General features: G+C 35.4%; 1 protein-coding gene across 3 annotated transcripts in view; it reads left to right on the forward strand.

Moving 5' to 3' along the window:
- Nucleotides 1-23,024, forward strand: part of fuss (SKI family transcriptional corepressor fussel) — a 349,721-nt gene that overhangs the window by 160,321 nt on the left and 166,376 nt on the right. For all 3 annotated transcript variants that reach the window (XM_081733785.1, XM_081733784.1, XM_081733786.1), the window contains exon 3: nt 1,227-2,603. In XM_081733785.1, the coding sequence (XP_081589911.1) occupies nt 1,227-2,603 (1,377 nt within the window). The remainder of the gene's footprint in view (nt 1-1,226; nt 2,604-23,024) is intronic.

The raw sequence follows: 23,024 nt of genomic DNA on the forward strand, positions 1-23,024 counted from the left end.
GAAAGCTACAATCATGCTAAATTTCAACTTTCTACTTCAACCGGAAGTACCCCTTTATTTTATGTCAGTTCATGTAGTTTTATAAATAGTTAGGATAGATATAATGCAACCTTTTGAACATATTAACTTCCGTAACTGGGATTGGATTTCAATGTCACTTTGCTGATACATTAAGTACCTTAATACCGCTCTCCAGTTCGATGATACGTATTGTTGTTGCAAAAGAGAACTAACTTCCTTGTCATATAAATGTGATAATGATCATGGAGCTAGAAAGATGTACATACGACAACGTGAATGATGACATTGACCTTCCCATACACACTTCGTCACACTCAAATTTTTATAATTTTCAGAGATGGTCGAGAAACCATTTTCACCATTTTTGGACCACTTCAGATGGATTGACCCCTATGTATTAGCGAAGTCAATTTGTGATATCACTATACTAAGAAAGATAGGGTTGAGATCGTCACCTCCTTGTCTATAGCCACTCGTCTTCAGTGTGAGCATATGCATATACAGTACTTTGAATAGTATGGTCGAATAAAATATACCAATTTTTATAACAGTTCTCACACTTATGTTTACCGGATAAGCAATTCTTTCTGTTGTTTTATTAAATGCAATATGAGTATATATTTATCTTTCTTTTCTACAAAGTTGTAATACTTTATATGTAGTCTTTTTAATATTGAAATGTATTACTTTTGTGGGGAATATTTTTTTCGCTTCCAATTTCCACTTCAAATCACGTCAATCATTTTAACGATATTATAACAAAACAAAACAAGAAATGGACTGTCTTATTGCTATTTAATGCGCTTATGATCTGGCCATTTTGTAAAGTAATATAGAAAATAGAAAATAATAAAGTAGAATATGAATAGTAATATAGAAAATAGTAAAGTAATAGAAAACCACTCATAGCTCCAATCCCGGCAACTTCTTCAACAAATAACAGAATATAAACACAACAACAGCGATTCTACACACTAAACGCGCCAACATATGAGATAATATATACACAGTATGTTCGCGTAAGTTGAACTTAAACCTAAATAGTGAGATTTTGAAACAAAGATTGTAAGTCAATTTTATATTTATGAAGGTATATTTCACATGATGATAATTGTAGTAAAAATTAGTTCATGTGTTTTGATTAATATTATGCCTTATATCATTTTTAAATCTTTATAAAGTAATTTCTTTATTTTCATTATCAGGTTGGAACTGTGATGCTGTATGGCGTACCTATTGTGTCTCTGGTCATCGATGGACAGGAGCGGCTCTGCTTAGCACAGATTTCCAACACACTGCTCAAAGACTTCAGCTACAACGAAATACATAACAGACGGGTGGCTTTGGGAATTACCTGTGTTCAATGCACTCCCGTACAATTGGAGATATTAAGACGTGCCGGAGCAATGCCAATCTCATCTCGCAGGTGTGGGATGATCACGAAACGCGAGGCAGAAAGACTCTGCAAAAGCTTCCTTGGAGATAATTCGCCGCCAAAGTTACCAGATAACTTTGCATTTGAAGTGTTTCACGAATGCGCATGGGGTTGCCGAGGAAGCTTCGTTCCGTCACGATATAACTCATCTCGTGCAAAATGCATCAAATGTAGTTACTGCAATATATTCTTCTCCCCGAATAAGTTCATTTTTCATTCTCATCGGCTCCCTGATTCTAAATACGTTCAACCAGACGCAGCGAACTTCAACTCTTGGCGACGGCACATGAAGTTATCTGGATCTCCTCCTGAAGAAGTTGTTCATGCATGGGAGGATGTGAAAGCAATGTTCAATGGTGGCACGAGGAAGAGGTTGATGGCTACACACTCGAGTCGCCATTCTCCTACAAAGCAAGCAAAACTTTCTTTAGATCAAGAAAGCGTTATCAAGTCCCACTCTTTTATCCCTACCAAGAAGTCCTTTCCTTTACACGATTTGCCATTTTCTCCACCAGCAGTCTCACCAAGAGTTCCTCCATTTCCGCCCATTTCAGAGAAACCTCCGTTACCTTATGATCTTCACAGGAGTTTCGTCGACTATGTCTGGGGCCAAGGAAAACCATTTTCTCTTTCCGGGCTTTCTCCGTATACATTACCGTGGTTAAAGAGGCCCTTGATAGCTTTTGGTCCACACGTTGCATTGCATCCAGAAGCAGAAGCCTCACACTTACATGGGGATACTTTGTTAACGCCTCCACCGGTAATTGAGGAGAAGATGTCTAGCCTCCAAAGTCAAATGAATTCAGTTGGGTCAGTCTTTGGAAAATCTCCCTTCTATACTTCCGCTTTCCGTCCGGTAGCCAACTCAAAATCTAGTCGAATCGAACAAACTGCATCCGAAATATTTCCTCTTAGACCATCAATTCCGGAAGATGAACTGAAAAAATTAGGCAGCACTTCTCCTCCGGAAGACACCACTGAAGCGAGTGATGACGAACCTGTAGACATCGAAACGACGGAAGATGACGAAAACCGCACCTGGAGAAACGACGAACAAGCTCAAAACAACCAACCGGAAATATCGAGTTCAACGGAGGTGTGCAGTAGCAGCAGCAGTGTACGGGCGGAAGCAAGTAGGCTAGGAAAGGTAAGTAAACAAATTAGATATATTTGCTGATAGTTTCATGAAAATTGTGTATTTTCAATAAGAGAATTCATTTTGGCATTTACGTTGTGGTTGGTTTAAGTTGTGAGTGGTCTCCGATGATCGTATCTCCACGGATTTAGTAGTATACTTAGGAGCACATTAAGATACTAGACTCATATGATTAAAGATTTATCAGAACGTACAAATATGATAACACGGAGAAGTCAGCGATAGCAGAATACTTTATATAAGAGTCTGAAATTATTATAGGTAGAAGTAAAGTTCAAAGAAAGAGCAATAAGGAAGTTAAAGTAAGTTAAGCAACTTTAATATTAAAAATGGGTAAATTCTGAGGTTTCTACTTTCGAAGATATATATATATATATATATATATATATATATATATATATATATATATATATATATATGAATAAATGTGTAAAATGAAGAAAGCTAGCTGAAAATTCGAAAATGAAGCTTCCTCTTTAAACATGAGCAAACAGCAGTGATATAAGAAAAATACACAATGAATATTATTTAATTTAAAGTATATTAAATAAGCCATTTGTAAATTAAAGTCAATCATTGTCATAAACCATTTGAGAGTAATGTGCTTATGCACCTTTGCACCTTTAAGAATGCTAGTGGAGCAACTAGAAAAAAATAAATAAAATCTTTGAGTTTTACGTCCCACAGATATGCCGGCTAGGCTAAAGGAGACAATGATGATGAGAAATGAATGAAATGGTGGAATGAAGAAAGTGAGAGGAAACGGAAGAACCCCGAGGAAACTCATGCATACGATGTTTGTCCACTACAAAGTTCACTTGGCGCGAGCTAAGATCGAACCACAAACCCCAAGCACCAGAGATGAACGCTCTACCACTAAGCCACCGCGGCCCCTTGGAGCAACTAGAGAAGCGACTGCTGGAGCAAGAACAATTCTCGACGTAAACTTTAAAAATCCAATTTTATTGAAAATGCACATGATTTGTTTAAAATACTTCCATAATAAATATTCTAAGAATTTAAACTGAAAAATATTGATAAAGTATTTTATTCAGTAATACTTGAAATGTATATGAATATACTCATTCATATTTGACCCAGTTTATTATTGCCCAGAAAATTCCATACAATGAAGCCTTTTTAACGGAATCTTCCGTAACACGTACAAACTTTTTTGTCCCAGCAAAAATATATGTATTGTTATGGGAGAGAATCTTCTTTACGAACACTCTCAGATACGGACACGGACAGTAAGTCTTCTTCTACCTCCCAATGTTTAAGTAACCTCTTCATAATAGATACGAAATACTCTCAGCGCATACGTATTTAGCACAGAAAATACATACTTTCTGAAATTTGAAAATAAATATACTGACCCCTTCAACTAATCCAGAAATTACAATCAAATTTCGATCAGAAACTAGTGTCTGCAGGATTATATGGCAGACAAGTATTGTAGACTTTTTCTTAAGAAATTAATGAGCTTTGATGTTTGGTTAATTATATTTTCTGTGTTTAATAATAATGTTGTATGCTCTTATTGAGTTACTTTTACTTTTAATACAACCAGTAACCTGTTTAAAGAACTTTTACACAGATATGAATGTACTTTAGAAGAAAATGATCACATAAGTGTTTTGCAGTACATGCCTATGTATATAACTTATACACCCCTCAGCGATATTTCGTTCCTTTACAAAGGGTGATTTCCCCCTCATTCCTCCAGTAATTAGAGTACAATATTTTGATATTAGTCTATATTTACATCTACAACTGTGTTTACTTTATTCTTCATACAATGACCATTTGAATTGTGAGTAATCTTTCTTCGTGTAGTCTCCCTGTAACGAACACCTCTCATATGCGGACAAAAAATCGTGTCTCATCGATGTCCGTTATTGGGAATTTTCACTGTGTTATTGGCGTCCACTTTATGTGGCACACCACTTGTGTAAAAATCTCGTACTGCATGTTTGAGATGAAATACGTAGTTTATTATGTTAAACAAGTAAGATTTGGTGATGGACATTGATTAAAACAAACAAGGAGAGGGAAGTGGAGGGGAAGAGATATCAATATTTGGAAAAAGAAATATATATATATATATATATATATATGTGTGTGTGTTTGTGTGTGTGTGTGTGCTTCGGATGCTCATTCATTGTCCATTAGTTATTCCATTTGGTTAATGATCACATCGTCCCTGATTTGCTCGAATAAGTGTGCATTCTTATTCTTCACGATATTTCAAAACCAATTTCATTACATTCGGAATGTTTATTTATTTTGAAATTGATTGTTTTACCGTTTATTACATTAATTTGTAATCTCAATTATAACCTACTTTTAAATATTTGTTCTTAAATTATAGCGGATTATTCATGAATTTCACTATTTACACTCGTCCTAGCAATCATTAATGTGGGTAATCACCAGTTCCCTATATCATCCATCCAGCAGTGTCATTTCAGGTTTTTCTTGGGAGGGAAGGATACCCTCTCAGTCCCATATAAGTAGATTTTTACGATTTTCATTACTACACTATTATACTTTTGATTAAAATGCATAATTAAAACGCACACATACACAGAGAAAAATCCGTTCTCCGGACAGCGGTATATTGTACAAATATACGTTATCCTCTTGCTTACTACAGAAATCAGTACGGAGCACACGTTATCCATATGCTACATAGGCACTGCCCTTCGATGTTACATGATGCCGTTGCAGGATGTCTGACATGTAACAGTTTTCCGTAGTTCACATGCATATACTTATGTTACATTCCTCAGCTGTATGTTATATACGTATATTTGTATGTGAGATGCTGACCGTCTATATTGTTTCATACGGAAAGTACGTATTGATGGAACACTTATACAGAAAGTATTATAAAACATGCGTTTTCAGTTATACGTCTGCTGTACGTTAAGTCCAAAAACTACAGGAATTATGCATGTAACCTATCTTTTTAAGTATGTCACCTACAATTTTTTTTCTCAGTGTAGGACGGCTATAAATGATTCATTCCTTTTTTAAAAAAAACTATATTTGCAAATGCTCAACCAATGAAATCGCTTGAAAATAGATTTCCACTAACGGCCTTAGGCTATGAGTTGTTATTAAAATTCAATCTGTGAAATTGTTAGATTTACATTTCAAAAGTTTTTATAATTACCTATCAGGTTTCAACTCCTAATTTTTTTCTAACAATGACAAACCAGGGCGCAAAATTTCTAAGTCAGACGACTTGCTAATCCAAAAATGCTGGTCGCCACGGCCTTCGGTTTGACAAAGAAAGAGATTAGATCAGGGCATAAAATTTAAAATACAGACAATTAGATTCAGGATAATCAATTTTCAATGGGACAATTCTTATACAGTGGCGAAGCGTACTATCAGACTCTGAGGCCGAGCCTATCCTGTTTTCTACCGTATATTTTCTTTATGTTTGGTTTCTTATAAAATAAAGTCAACACTTCAAAATTTCGTTTTTTTTCGGTAACAAAATAGTAGGTTGGAAACACTCGGAGTCCCTTCCGTCTGAGCCTCACCAGCTCGCTAGGCAGGTTTACTGGCTATTTTGCACAGAGAGCGAAGCTATTATCGCTGGGAATTGCATGCATTGTTGGGAAGTGGTGAAGGCTCGCCCCTGGGGGTTTAGTTTTAACGTTGGAGGCATCTTTCAAGGGCAATATGTTATAAAATGATTTCCTTAACATAGAGTAAGAAATTTCTGTGTAGAATTATGTATTGCTATTAGTGATAGCTTGTTTAATTTAGGTATGTACTCTCAGGAGTTATTCAGAGTAGCTGTTTTTTTTCCTACATGGGGCCTGGTCCATAATAGCATGTAGAATGTAAGTCTGACTCATTAAACATATGTATAAATTTACCAAACGCTACCGTACAGGATAAAATAATTACCAATATTTGTGTGTAATTTTAGTTGAGTTTTCCATTTCATAGAATCAGTGTGGTATTTACGAATTTGTTTCGGTGGGGAAGTTTGCTTGTTTCGAACGGAGCTTTGGTAACTTTAGTCCTGGAAATGTGAAAATTCTATAATATATATAAAACAATAAAAAGTTCTGATAAAATTTCGCTGAGTGCTTGAGCCCGGAAGCTACCCCGTTAAATATGCCACTCTATTGAATACAATATTAAATGTCCTGCGCTGATTCAAAGAAAGTTTCTTCTGGGCATTAAATTTCTAGTGAAATCATTATCATATGATGCATTAATTAAATGCAGTATTGTACTTGTACTTACTTTAAAGTGAGGGATGTATGCAGGGGCGTATTTACGATTTTGTTTCGTGGAGGACTTTGCTAACTTTATTCTTGAAAATGTGAAAATTCTGCAAAGGTTTTTCATTTACTTTAATATAGTAAATAAATTTTCAGGGTGCTTAAGCCCGGAAGCCGCCCATAAATACGCCACTGGATGCAAGTAACAAACGATTATCCAAGAAAGTTGACAGCTAACTGTAAGAATGTACTTTCTTTTTCTACCCCTCCATTTTCAAATATGTAAAAAATGAAAACAGCAATTGAGGAGGAAATTCCCCTCATCTCCCCCTGCAAATCCCAGACAGGAAAAAGTATGAACTGCACTTCAAAATATTTGTAATGGAACTGAATAGGAATATTCCATAATAATAATAATAATAATAATAATAATAATAATAATAATAATAATAATAATAATAATAATAATAATAATAATAATAATAATAATAGACTACTTTCCGTCTACTTTTGCATATATTTTCATTCATTCTTGTTATATTAAAGAAAACAACAGAAACCTACTATCTATACATGTACATAAAGTCAACACTGAGCAGTGTTAGAAATACAAATAAGAAAATTCTTTAAAATAAATAGATTTGGTAGGTCTTTTTTGTTTAACTCAATAAGGAAAATAGAATTTTGACTGTAATTTTAAATATTTTATGATACATTAAATGTTATTTGTGTTATTAGTTTGTCGGGCCTTCCGTAATTGTGAGATTACGCTTCGCCACTGTTCATTTACACGTTAAAAAATATATCTTTCGATTGAGGGTGGAAAAGGAGGGGAGAATTACAACGTTGTGAAAACTTCACTTTTCGTGTTCGTTTTGCTGACTTCACATTTTGTGTTTTCTCCCACTCAGTAACAATTATTTTCGTGCGAATCAGAACTGCACAGCCCTAAGAGTTTAGCCAGAAACCATTCCTACTAAACACTGGTCGCCAGCTCTAAATTTCTAGTCGCCAGTGGCGACCTGGCGACCGGAAATTTTGCATCCTGCCTTAAACTATTTCATAACTACAATCATAAGGTTCAACAAGTTTTCAAACTAAAGTTTAAAAACAGTGATCAAAAAAATTAACAAGTTTTCAATTTTTTAAAAAAAAAATTAAAATTAGAATTTCAAAATGATCAGCAAATCAGACTGCTCCAATGATAGTTTTTCACTAATGACTTTAGATTATAAGTTGTAACTAAACTTCAAAGTGTGAAATTGTTGTTGTTGCATATTAATCGGCTTTAATAATTACTTATCCAATCGAAGGGCATTCCAAGACATTTTTTTCACCAATAACATTAAAGATTCAAAAATATTCAAACTAAAAATTTTACACAACTTTTCACATACTTTTGAAAAAAACTTTATACAAATATTTGAAAGTAATCAGCCAATCAGATTACACCAGGAATAAGTTTACACCAATGATCTTAGACCATGAGTCGTAATTACAATACTACACTGAGAAAAATCCGTTCTCCGAACAGTGGTACATTATACAAATATACGTAATCCTCTTGCTTACTACAGAAATCAGTACTGAGTATACATTATCCGTATGATACACAGGCACTGCCCTTAGATGTTACATCATGTCGTTGCAGGATATTTGACATCTAACAGTATTCCTTATATTACATACATATATGTGTTATCTTTGTCAGCTATATGTTATATATACATCCATTTGTATATGACATCCTGGTCGCCTATATTGTTTCATACGGAAAGTATGTTCAGATGGAACGCTTATACAGAAAGTATTATAAAACATGCGTTTTCAGTTATACGTTTGCTGTACGTTAAGTCCAAAAACTACAGGATTTACAAATGTAAGATACGATTTTACGTACGCCACGTACATTTTTTTTCTCAGCGTAGGGTGCAAAAGTTTTGAAACAAAAATTTTAAAGTCTGATACTCATCAGAAATATATTCCAAAATAAAAATTTAATGAAAAAATTCAAATTTTTTAAAAAAATTAAACAAACATTCGGAAGTGAATGCCAATCAGATTGCATCAATATTAACTCTCCACTAATGACCTTAGAGTTGCTACTAAAGTTGAACGTGTGAAATTGTTATTTTTGCATAGCAATCGATCTTAATAATTACATATCAAGATCCAAGTACAAGATGTTTACACCAATGACCTTACACTATGAGTTGTAACTACGATCCTGAGATTTAAAGTGTAAAATTGTTGATGTATATCAATAGATTACAATAATTACTTATCAAATTTCAAAACCAAAATTGGGACTTCGAGCAAGGATCAATAAATCACATTTCTATAAAGATAACTTTCCAACAATGACCATACTATGTATGAATCGTGGCTATAAACCCTTAGTTCAAAGTGAGAAAAAAATGTTATTTTATATCAATCGGTTTTAATAAATAATTACCAGGTTCCATACTTTACATTTCGATTTCAAGGTCAAAATTAGAAATTAATCCAGAGGTGTAAACCTTGAGGAGATTTGGTCCCCCAAATGACTTCCCGACCTCCAACTGGAGTTCGACTATTAGATATTTATTTAAACAATTTTACTAAAGGAAATAATGTATGCTTATAATAGAACAAATAGAAGTGCTCGTTCTTCACACAGGAATAATAAGTTTTAATGAATATGAAACCGGTAATTTAAGTATAGTAAAAATTGTTCCTCTGTTAGCTTTTAGAAGGGGAATTGTTGAAAATGTTGCAACACATATTTACTCACTTTTGATTGAGAGTTTATATATCGAATGTCACTCTCCCAATTTAAGCGACTACTCACTTTAAGCATTTTCTGAATTTAAAAAAAAAAATAAAATATTTTAACATTAGTATTTGTCCCCTTCAGAAGCCAAGTTTTTGTAAAGGCTGAAACGCGTTTTAAATTAATTTAAATTGAGAGTTTATCTTCCGGATTTCTTACCTCCAATTTAAACGAATACTACCATAAAGTTTTTCTGTAGAAAGAATCGGAAATTTGAATATTATAGAAATTGTTCCTTATCACCATTAGAAGTAGAATTGTCAAAACATGTATTCTCTTATTTTCAATTAAGAGTTTAAATACCGAATTCTATACTTCTAACTTGAGTGAATGTTCACATTTGGTAGTTTTACAATAAAGAGACGAAATTTGTAAGGGAGGAATTGCTCTCTTTTCCTTATTTAAGAGCAGAATTTCCGAAAAATGCACACATATTCAGTTATTTTTAATGGGAAGCTTATAAGCCAAGTTTAATCTTCCTAATATTAGATGCTTAATTCATTAAAAAAAAAAGAAAAAGAAAAAAAGAAAAAGAAACCGATTTGAACCCTTTTTAACCTCCCTTATCATATGTATTTAAAAAGACTTTTCGTAACACTTGTTTTCAGGGCAAGGGAGTTTGCGGTCCAAATTTTGTTTCTAGCTGTGGTGCAGGTATGGTCTTTGTGTTGATGAGTGAGTCATTTTTATATAGTAGTATAGATACAAAGGGGGAGAAAGATTCTAAACGTGGTCAATACTTTATAATATAATAATTACGAACTTCCTAAACGCAATATTTGTTGCAATACTGATCAGTGGCATAGCCAGAAATATATAATGAAGAGCACTAATAATTGCCATAATGAAGAAATCCTCCCTTCCCCTGCATACCTACATACAAAACACAAAGCACCGCTGTGGTGTCACCGGTTGAAATGTGGACCACGTGGTTCGCCAGAGTCAGTGGCGGATCCAGGTTGACACCTGGGGGCTTGGGCCCCCAATTTTTTTAGTAATAAAATTAATTTAAGATATTATTTATATATTTTTAAAATTTCTTAGTAAACTAATGATTGTGGTCTGGCTGCTTCCTAGCTTTTACTTTCTAGATCCGTCACTGGCCAGAGTATTTCCTGGGCTCTTATTACACGAAGTTTAGTATTTTCGTTCAGTACACAGAAGTGAGGAGAATTGCAGGAGAGACAGATAAGAAAAAAAGAGGCAAACCCAATTTTTTTATTTTATGTAGTTACACAGTATTAAAATACTGTGATGATATTTGCTAAGAAGTATTAAATTAAACTTCCTCATTCTACAGGTAGATGCCTTATGTTCAACTGGGTTACGATTGGCCAGTGCATCAGTTCCCAAATGCCATTATTTCTGTTCGTTAACTCTTAATGCAGGTAGCTTCCCACTTGCGTCATGATGCTGGATCGCAACTGGAACATACTACATATATAATTGCATAATCCATTTCGGTATAACTGTACTAAAAGGGGTAAGGCTTGAACCGAGTCAGCACCCTGTCTACGTCATTGATACGGATTAATCATCAACTTTGTTATTCTCATTTACCTAATATGATGCACATAATTGCTACTTTATTAGCATATCATATTTTTGCACAGTTGTCTAAGAATGATCTTATTTTTTCTTTCATTTTTCTCTATTTTTGATTAAGAGTGAACTGATTGAGAGAGATCAGCATTGACTTGGCATTAAAGCAATACATATGATTTTACATTGTCATCTCAACGTACGAACACTTTCAAACCGTTGGATCTCACACAACTTGTCAGAAGCTCAAACACAGTTTCACGTCAATTGGTGTAAAGAAATGCTAAAAGTAGTCAACCAAGGTAAATCAAATTCGGTTTGCGCTACATCATTATAGGGGACAAAATTGGATATATTCATACGATTCCGAAACTAAACAGTAATTCACTGTTTGGATGTTTCAAATGAATTGAAACCAACGAAACTTGTGCGTTCGAGAAGTGATGCCAAGTAAATGATTTTTATTTGTTCTGGTACATCAGAATTGTGGCAACCATAGTTTTAAAAGAAAGAATGACTATAAAAGCTGAGTGATAGAGGTAACAATTTGATTACCAGAGATCATCAACGAATTACGTAAAACAAACCCAAATCACTGCATCATTTGTTACCACCACAACGCCAGTTCCCACTTAGCACACCAAATTCTTGACTTTTTGTAAGCAAAAATGTCAAATTGAATGACTCATTGTCCGTATTACAGCTGATTTAGCACGTAATGATATCTCTTTGCTCTTGCACTTGAAAAATAAGATGCGTCGTGAGTGAGTTGTGTCGCCTGAAGCAGGCGTTGTCACATTCGTAAAGCAGTTTTTGAGGTACTTTTCAAATTACTGTGAAGAATAAACAAATGGAAGCAATCGAAGATAATTTAAACATAGGAAAGTCTATTATTCCGAATTTTATAATACCGGAACACTAGCCACTGGAAGTAGTAGTTCCAGAAAGTTTTTTCAGTAGTCCTCGTAACTACAGTTGTTTTCTGTACGTAAATCAGACTCGTAGCTAGCGGGGGACCAGAGGTTCTGAGTTCTACCCTTGCAATCACCTTGAGCCATCTTGAAATTTTCAGTTATTTGGTGGACTGTAGCCCCTATGCATGAAGGGTGAACTCAAGGAACTACCCCAAAAATGATTTCGGTTCCTCTTGCTTTGTGCTTTGGCTACGGCTACGGACTAGTGCTTTGGCTACGGACCAGAAATAAATGTTTGTACAATGAGGCTTTATCCGTTCAGTAACTGTCTATTTCAAGATTGTTATTTTAGTACCACAGCTCATAATTATGTTTTCATAATACCGACATTAAGTAATGTATCGTAGAGTAGCACACAAAATGTTGGCTGTCAATCACGTATCTAAAATACATATATTTTATATTTTCTTTTCTTCATCATACTAGTTTGCTTCTATAGGATCACCGTCGTGCGTAATCTCATTTACCCATGTGCGCGACCTTTTCTATTCCTGTAGGAAAGATCTCGAAAAATAGGGGTTTTGTAAAACAGTCACCACTGAAAGCTCTTTCACCAATGCTTGCGAACCTGGAATTGTGCACTAGGTACCCAAATACACACTGCGTTATTCTTAACAATATTGCTTCAGTAGTGGACAGGGGCGGATCCAGGACGGACTTTTGGGGGGCGGCGGTGGGTTGTAATACTGCTACTTAGAGCTACTTTTAAAAGCTCCTAACTCTGCGATAGGTTTTATTTACATATAAAATAAAAGAAAAGTTTCCTCTTCGGGGGAGGGGGGCGATTGCTCCCGCTGGATCCGCCACTGGTAGTGGATATTTTATGCAAGTTGTTGAATGGGCGTGAATCATTGTTATTTATATATGACAAAAGTTTCGTTGCACTTGAATTATGGATAGTATGTTTCTGCTTGGGCACGCTATATTAGAAAGAATTTATTGTTGCAGTGCCGCTGCGGTTCTAGCGCAAACTACAACATTGTCACGTAAACTTTCCGAGTTTTTCCTTCTGCTGCTAGGAGGATTCTAACAGGATGGCCTGAAGTGATAAAGGAACACGCTGCTCTTCTGATGTCCCGCGTAGAGTAGTCGTTAACGCTCTCGCCTTTGGTGCGTGTGATTCTAGGTTCGATTCCCTTTGGTCGGAAAGGTGTAAAACCGTTTTAGACCAGCGATCCTGAGGTTTTTGCTGGGACTTCCTCAGTCACAGCATAAAAAACTTGGGATGGTACCTATATAAAGATGCAGGTCGCTTTCTGCCTTATCCACTTCCGTGCTAATGTGATCACCGAGGGTTCATTATCCATTTTTCGTGAAGGGCTAAAATGGTCATACATGCCTTAATTCCAAAAATATAATCTTTCCTTTATCTCTTTTTATCATACGAAGCAATGATACCTCAGTTACTTCGAACCGTGTTCTCCTACGATATTGATCTCCTGCAGTAGCAACAATGGTTGACCATAAATACCATAACATACATTTGAAATAGCTTGTTCTAGAAATTCTGTCCTCCCATTTTCCTTCAAAATGGCTTGTGCCCTTAAAAATAAGTGAAAGTGAAGAGAAACAAAAGTGAATTCTATTTATTCATTAAAGATTAGTTTCAACCTGAAATATTGAATTGCTCTACTTATAGTTGCGAGGCTACGTCCGTTTAAAGCAAGGTGAGTGGCAGGATCTTTTGAACAAAACTGTAGATGGTACCCCTGCACATAGATCATCTTATGAACGAAGTTGTTCATTTAGTTTTTGTGTTATTGCTTCATTGTATGCAATATTACGTAAACAAATGAATAAAAAAGATGCGTACGTACCTCTTAAGAAAAAATGAAATGACACAGATTATCTTGAAACCAGAGGTCTCTTTCACAAACTTTATAAAATCTACAAGAATTTCTTACAGTCGTAGAGTATTGTGAAGCAGATCCATTAGAAAAATAGTAAAAGCAATTTGATGTGCTAGTGCTGTTATGATTTGTGAAGTATGAGGCATAAGCGATTTGACCTATTCATTATTAGTATTGCTAGATTAATCCTTTTGTAGAGCATGCTTTAGATTTGACCCAATAAACATTGAAAGAAGTGACTCTCGTACTCAACTGGTTCTCTGTTATTTAGATTAAACCTCAGAACAAATAGGGTCAATCACAAATGCCATAACATTTGAGATAGCTTCTAGTTAATGTTACGTTTAATTTGAAAGGCAGCCAATCAAAAATTTGTAGTACGAGTTGAAGGAACTCCTAAAGTAGGGAGTATAAGAATGTAAACTTGGCTTCTAATTGAAATATCCAATTTTTGGTTGTCAAGGTAAACAAAGAGAAAGAAATATCAAATTTCCAATGTCTAATGTTCTTAGTTGTTTCATCCTGCACCAGAATAAAATCCTAAACACAATTAGGAGCTCTTCAAAACTTATTTTGCCTCAGCCGCAATATATGTTTTGAGCATCACTTATGGCGTGGAAATCGAAAGTTTTTAAAAAGAACAATATAAAGACGATATGTTTTACAAAACAACTAGAAATAAGAATATACACAAACAATCGCTTACTTCCCGCAACTGAAAGGTTTGTTAATTACGGACAAAATTCTATAGATTTATATATATGTATATAGTAGACAATATTCAGAAAGATTTCAATTAAGCTGAGAATTCTTTTTCTGTTTGTTTCAAACAATGCCTTTGAGTTCATAAAAATGTGGTTTCTGTATTGTACTTGTAAGTAGACGTCAAATCTCTGGTTGCTATGGACTTAACAACAGAATTAAAACTATTTCATAAACTACCAATTAAAGGTAGAGACAAGCGATACGATTGTGGCTATATATAACATATTCTTTGGAGAACACACGATATTAAGAGAAAATAACTTAATTGGAAAGAGATAGAAGGAAAAAGAATAGAAGATTGCTGTAGCTGTGTTTGACTTGTGGAAATAAAAATAGTATTTTTGTAATTATTTTTTGCACAATAACACTTCAATTTGTTACTTCTGTTATCTCTTGTTTAGGCAATGTATTATTATTTCAATAACGCTGTATTTTTCTACATTACAATGCTAATTATTCCAATGCATGTGCTAAAGTGAATTGGTGATTTTAAGCAAACACATTTTGATACTATTGAATTATTAAAGTAAAGACAATGAGTTATTCCTATGTTATATAGAATCACAAGAAGTAATTAATTAAATCAAGATTACTTTTTATTGGATGCCACTTTTTAAATATACGTAGTTTTCTTGCTTCGTTTCTCTTACATATATAATATATATTAACTTGTAAAATAGGCAGTCGATATTATTTTCATAATGCATTATTCCGATAAGCTATATTTGTATTCTGCAGTTTCTTAGACCCCAAAATTTGATCGAAAGTAATTCTAAATCGCACTTTTAATATCTATAATACGTACAAAACATACCTACATCACTACGGGTCCAGGATGGGCTCGGACTGTAAATCTTTAAATACACAACCATATTTGTCTGGCCTAACTTTGTAAATACACTATACATTGGATATTTATTGAATCGTTCATTCTGGAGAACTTTTAAAGCACAACCGTAAAATTAAACCTCTAATTACTGTAAATAAAAATACAATAGTGAGTTAATTATTAAGTTTCTGTAATTCGGGCTTATTTCGTGCTCATTTCATTATCACAGAGTTCGGACCGGGCTCGGGCCTATATACAAAAACATATTTCAGACTTGGGTAGGGCCTCAGATTATAAATTCACGGGCCGGGCCGGGCCGGGCCAGGGCTAAAAATTCCGGCCCGTGCAAACCTCTACATCAAGAGAAAGCTAAGAATCTACGTGCCATTCATTTTTCCCTGGAAAATTCTTTATACCTATCATCCTAAAGTAAATGCTTAAGAATATTACACATCATAATAAATTGAAATGGAATATACCGCTAAGATCCAAAACAGCATTCTAGTAAAGCTAATCCATCATTTTATGTAAATGGTTTTATAAATTTATAGGTGTGAAAATGGTTATACACGCGGTAATTTACCAAGTCTGATATATTGCTTTAATAGGAACTTATATCGAACACTTACCCAAATATTTCATGGCCCATTTAGGCGTTCCAGGTAGTAAGGGTCAACTCAACAGAAGTTTGTTTTGAAATAGTACATTTTAAACTTTCTTCATAAGGTCGAACTTAACAAGTTCCTTTATTAATTGGTTATTATTGTTTAATTGTTGTTGTTATTATTATTTCTGTGTAAAAATAATAAACGACCAAATATTGAGTCAGTACCGTGCCGTGTGTGTGTGGGGGGGATGCGATCGGGGCGTTGGCCCCGGGCGCCGAGAGAAGGGGCGCAACATTCGGGAAGAGAAAAGATATATATATATATATATATATATATATATATATATATATATATATATATATATATATATATATATATATATATATATATATATATATACAGGGTGGCCTATTTTAATCTTTCCACGGAAATATCTCGGAAACGGTTATACATAAATGAAACAAATAGAAACTCAAATGAGAAATGCCATGGGGCACATCGAATGGCATTATTGTGGTGCCCCCCAGGGCCGCCTTCCATGGGGGCCCAGTGAACAACATTAAAATTTTAAATGAAAATTAGGTCGAGTGATACCTCGTTCGATAGATCTTCAAACACTAAACTGTGTTGTGGCAAAAGATTTTTCATATTGGTCACCGTATTCAAAATGTTGCCAGGACATGGAGCCTGTATCAGATAAACCATCCAGTATCACTAATATGAAAACGGTTGGAGATAAATGAACAGAACAAAACGTGAAACAGGAAAATGGCATGAGGTACGTCGAATGATGTCGCGGTGGTCCCCAAAGCTGCAATTCATGAGGGCCCAGGGCCCAACTTTAAATTTTTAAATGGAAACAATGGGTGAGTGATACCTCGTTCAATAGATCTTTAAAAACTAAAAAGCGCTGTTGCAAAAGATTTTTCATATTGGTTACCGTATTCAAAATGGCCACCAAGACATGGTGTCTGTATCAGATAAAATGTCCAGTGTCAATAGAATGAAAACGGTTAAAGAAAATGAACAGAGCAAAACTTCGAGTAGGAAATAACAGAGGGTATCTTTGTTCCATGGCTCGCGAATGTTGCAACAGAGGAAAAGATGATTAGAGTAAAAATGCCGTCATAATGGAAAGGAGGAAATTATCGCTGCAACTTCTCTTCGTAAATGGGTGAAGCGGGAAGGAACGGTGAAATTGCAGATTAGGACCTTAGGTTTTGCAAATTGAATCTACACAACAAAATTAACAGAAATGTGTTTTTATTAAAGATACATGTCTCTGTAATGAGAAAAAGTAGTTAAAATTCGTGTTAAATTGTACCTTTCATTTTTATTGCAGGCAATGATATGATGCAAAAATGAATCAACTGAAATTTGAACAAAATTGTCGAACAGTTTTTAGAACAATGTGTTCAAACGTTGGTTTCGTTCAACTGTCATCTGCACGGTATTGGTTCGATTCTTTTTGTTTTTTGCGTCTTCTTGCATATTATGTCCAGGGCTTTTTCTTTGTGAGCCTCCTCACCTCTCACGTCTGGGCTTTTTTCTTCGTGATTCCCCTCGCGTTCATTATCTTCAACCGTTTTTATATTAGTGGTATTAGACGTTTTATCCGATACAGGTACTATGTTTAGGTGGACAGTTTGGAAACGGTGTCCCATATGAACAATCTTATGCCACAACACTTTTTAGTGTCCGAGGATCTATCGAACAAGATATCACTCGACCCTTCTTTCTATTGAAAATTTCGAAGTTGGGCCCTGGGCCCCCGTGCAAGGCGGCCCTGTGGATAACCGCGACAACATCATTCGAGGTGTCCCATGCCATTTTCCTGTTTCACTTTCTATTCTGTTCATTTATCTTCAACTGTTTTCATATTAGTGGTACTGGACGTTTCATCTGATACAGGCATCTGTCTTGGCGGCCATTTTGAATACAGTGACCGATATGAAAAATCTTTTGCCACAACGCTGTTTAGTGTTTGAAGATTTATCGAACGAGGTATCACTCGACCCATGTTTCAATTTAAGATTTTAAAGTTGGGCCCTGAGCCTTCAATGAAGGGCGGCTCGGGGGACACCACGTCAACACCATTTGATGTACCCCATGGCATTTTATTTGGGTTTTTATTTGTTTCATTTATGTATAACCCTTTCCGAGATATTTCCGTGGAAAGATTAAAATGGGCCACTCTGTATATAAAATGGAAGGAACATGTAATAAAAAGTGATCAAAGTCAATTAAAAGTAGGGTTTATTTTTGAAAAGTTTCTTATCTTTGCGCCAACCATGATGGCGCTTTGCAGCTGGTCTGTCGATTTCATTCATGTGTACGGGGGCTCCGTTGTAGCTAAACTCTCCCCCCGGGCGTTGACTTTCAACGGCACGGTATTGTGTTGAGCCCACTACACGGAATGTCTCATATACTCCCTCCGATATCATAAAAATCTTGTACCGTCCGTGCTCTTAGCAAAATGACTGAATACACATTTAGTTTTTTTTTTTTTTTGTCATATTTCTTCTAGCCACTTCCCCAAAAATAATCAGAGGAAAAGAATTATATTGAATAATTATGCATGAATAATGATTTACCAGGAAAAGTCTCCAAGCAAGAGATGAGCGAACTGAGTTACAAGAAGTGAACATGGAAGTTTCTTGAGTGTGGAAAAAATGACTTCATACATATCTAACTTATTCGCTTATGTGAAATTAAGACAATCGAGGAGCATGTTGGTTTATCCAACATTACCCTCTCAACCTATTCGCCATTGAATCAGCCCTTTCAGCCAGTGGTGTATTTTATGGGCAACCGAGAAAACCGGCGGTAGCCCTGCAACATTAATCAAGAAAGTTATATCAATTAACTTAAAATAATACGTTTACAGTTTATTATCTTCTTTTCATGGTACTAGTTTTTCCATATTTTCGCAAACGTGAATACGTACTAAGGCACCCGTTAACGGTTAGAACGCAATCCCTCTCGCTTTCGTAGACACTGATAATTTGGCAACCCCTGGGTTTCCACTGTCTACTGCTAGCAGAGACAAACGTAGATTCTTCGTAGATCTGTTGCGCGTCCACGTAAATTCCTCCGTAACGGTGTGCTAGCGAGCTACACTCTGGCAACCAAGTAGGTTCCCTCTCTGTGGATTGGTTTCTGTAGGCGGACTGACATAGCCATTTTGAGGCTATCTAAGAATTTCGGGGCATCATTTCATAGCGCTTTGTGTCTACGTAATGCAAACTTTGTGTTTTACTTTATGATGCTTATTATTGTAGATACAATTTCTTATTGCGTTATTTGCATTGAGTTGAATCCGCTGATTTGTGCCAACCGTTACGAAATGAGGACCGCAGACAGTATTGTAGATTGGAGAATTTAACTTCTTTTACTCTGGTAAGCATTGTGAGTAACGTCTAGCAGGAAAATGAATGCTACGAATAAAATTATCAATTTTCATTTTTGTTACAAAGTAAATTGATTATAGAACTTTTTTGTAAGGCTAAAATGAACACAATAATAGATTTAAGACCAAATAGCAATGTCAATATACATATTTCGTGATGCAAATTCATGAACGAAAAATATTGTATAGGGTAAAAGGTAACATTCCATAACCTTTTGCGTTAACACAACGTAAAATTTTCGATTTAAGTAGCGATAATCGACGTAACAATTATAATGACCGACTGCATTTTTGAGTTACGTTTCTATACTCAGAATTTTTTTTCTGAAGACTGTTACGGAATGACAAGCAACGTCAGTAACAGAGGCCACTCTTGAGGTAAGTGACATTGTTAAAAATTAACGAATGCAATCCACAAGAACTTAACTGCGTAAATGTATGATGGAATTTCGTTTACAGTGGAAAACATTAATGGTCTCAACGCAAAAGTTCGAACAAAACACAGAAACCACTTTTTGTTCATTGTTATGCATATTTTGTACATATTCTATTATTATTATTATTATTATTATTATTATTATTATTATTATTATTATTATTATTATTATTATTATTATTATTATTACTTATAATATACAAAGTCAGTTGTAACCTATGCGGTCAAACCAGTGTACGCTACTGCTTTTAGCCCTTAATTCCGTTGCGTAATACTAGGAGATATCTGTGAGAAGGTGGAAGCTAATATGAGCGCCATTTTTTTCTGAACAACAGCTTCATGATAAGAAGCCGACGATTACTTATTAAGAAGGTTACTCACCGTATAACATACCTCTTTGTATATAGAAATCTATCATCAACGCAGGATCTGATGGCTGTTTGTGTGCTAAAACATTGTTACTTTGAATGAGAAGGGCCGCGGTGGCGTAGTGGTAGATCGTTCACCTCTGGTGCACGAGGTCCTTGGTTCGATCTCAAATTGCGCCAGGTGATCTTTGTGGTGGACAAACACCGTGTGCGTAGGTTTTCTCGGAGTTCTCCCACGTTCTTCATTCCACCATTTTCTTTCATTTCTAATTTTCACCGTCTCCCTTAGCCTAGCCGGCTAACCATGGGACATAAAACTTAAATATTTCATTTCATTTTTGGAATGAGAATGCCTTCTGTCCTGCCTACATTTTTATCCAATCAATTTAAAAACTAAGATGTTCTGTATATGTTTTCTGACCAGTTAGCAATGACGACTGGCGTGGGACAGTCTTTCTGTTTTCTAGACTCAATGTTGAATTTACGAACTTCGACTACGGACAAGATGCATTCTTTATATTCATTGAGTGGTATATACAAACAGCGTTCAATAAGTTTTGCACAGATGGGTATAAAAGTTCTATTAGTTTGCAATATGATTATGAAATTTTAGGTGAACATACTTCGATCGTTTGATTACAAGACTATGGCAAACGCATCTCACCCAGCGTTCTTTCCATGCCTTGAATACACTTTGGCAAAATTCAGATAGCTGACTTTTACACTATTGTTTCAAGCAAGAAATGAGAACCTTGTCACTGTCGAATGTTTTTCCCTTGCAAGTGAGCCGTTAGACGACCAAACAGGGAGAAATCCGAATGAGCTAACTCCGGACTATAGGGATGCTGAAGGACGACTTCCCATCCAATTTTCATGACTTTTTGCTGTGTTACCATGGCTATGTGAGGCTTGGCTATCTTGATGAAGTTTGATGACTTTACCTTGCAGCTCCGGCCTATTAATATAGAGAGCACCTTACCTTATCCAGTGAAAAACAATAACACCCATTATGAATTATGGAGCCATATTCCAAGAAGTTTATGAAAATGACATCATACTGGTCCCAGAAAAAGGGAGCCATAATTTTCTGGCCTGATCTGAAAATTATACGTTTTCTAAATCGCTGCAACAAACGTTGCATATTGGCATTGGTGATCTCATAAACCAGAAGCAACTTCCTATGAATTAATATACGATTCATCAGCGGTTTTGAACAGGGATTTTATTACCGACTGTTGTCGGATCCTGTCATCTACTTCAGTGTTTATTATGGTTTACCTGTGAACAATAGGAAATAACAATTATTATCATTTTGAAACAAACGATCAAAGTAAGTTCATCTAAAATGTCATCACATTGCAACTAATAAAAATACAACCCATCTGTGCACTAGCGTGCGCAGGACATTGGGAAGGTGGGTGCCAGATCGAAAGTACCACCATATGGAATGTCGTCCTCCCCCCTTTCCCCTAAGAAAAGATAGCGTCATTGCACCCGACTCTGCGTCGGCGACGCACGGCACACATGCAGACGGGAAATAATTTACACGTAATCTCTTCTCAGCTTGTAATAATTCTACATAAAAAAGTTTGTCTAATGGGGGTGCCAAGGCACCCATGGCACCCACGTTGCGCACGCCTATGCATCTGTGCAAAACTTATTGAACGTCCTTTGTATATACCACACAATGAATGTAAACAATGCACCTTGTTCATAGTCGGAGATCGTACATCCAACGTTGAGTTTAGAAAACAAAAAGTCTGTTCCATACCAGTCGTTGCGAAGCATTGCAACGCAGTACCGTATTTGCTGTAATCACAGTAAACATGGAGCTCTGAAACATGTTCCAAATTAAATGGTGATATTTTGAACATCCGAAACCAAGCTGATTGATCTGTCTAGATTGAGAGTCATTTTCTTAAAATTAAAAGTGTCAAATTGTAATCTAGATTCGAGGTGTACGGAAGAAAACAATAACTTTTAAATCGAAACTATTTACTCTAATGTTTATCGTTTGACTGAAAATTGCATTGGAAATGTAATGGAAAAATTATATCAGTGTTTATGAGTCCCTTGTAAGCAGACTCATTTGTTGTTCTGGGTCAATGAAAGGCAACGAAAAGCCATGCGTGCAACCAGTCCAGTGTTCAGTACATGTTTTGATACACGTCAAAACTAGTTACCGAGCTCCAGCTTCGAGCTAACTGTGGACTGTACTTCTTTCGACCTTTAATATTGTCAATCTTCATTCTGTCAATATTTTCATCACGCTTCACTACCTGACTGTTGGTGGAACAGCTCCGTCACAGTAATACATATTCCAAACCGATGTCTTTGTTGGACCTACACGTTGTGCCACCTTACTGAAGTTGTAATTGTTTCTACTCCATAGCCTGCCATACAAATCCTATTATTTTGAACGCATTCTGTTCTTTGTGTTGCAATTTTCACAAAGAGCAATGTACACTCATGTCCAAAATGATTGTTGCATATATAACTGTCTTCTTGTAAGAATATAATTTGATAATGATTTTGCAGGGTACTTTTAATATTGATACTATGTGTGTAA

Source organism: Thermobia domestica, chromosome 12 (genome assembly GCF_964235325.1).
Source record: "Thermobia domestica chromosome 12, izTheDome1.hap1.1, whole genome shotgun sequence".
NCBI lineage: Eukaryota > Metazoa > Arthropoda > Insecta > Zygentoma > Lepismatidae > Thermobia > Thermobia domestica.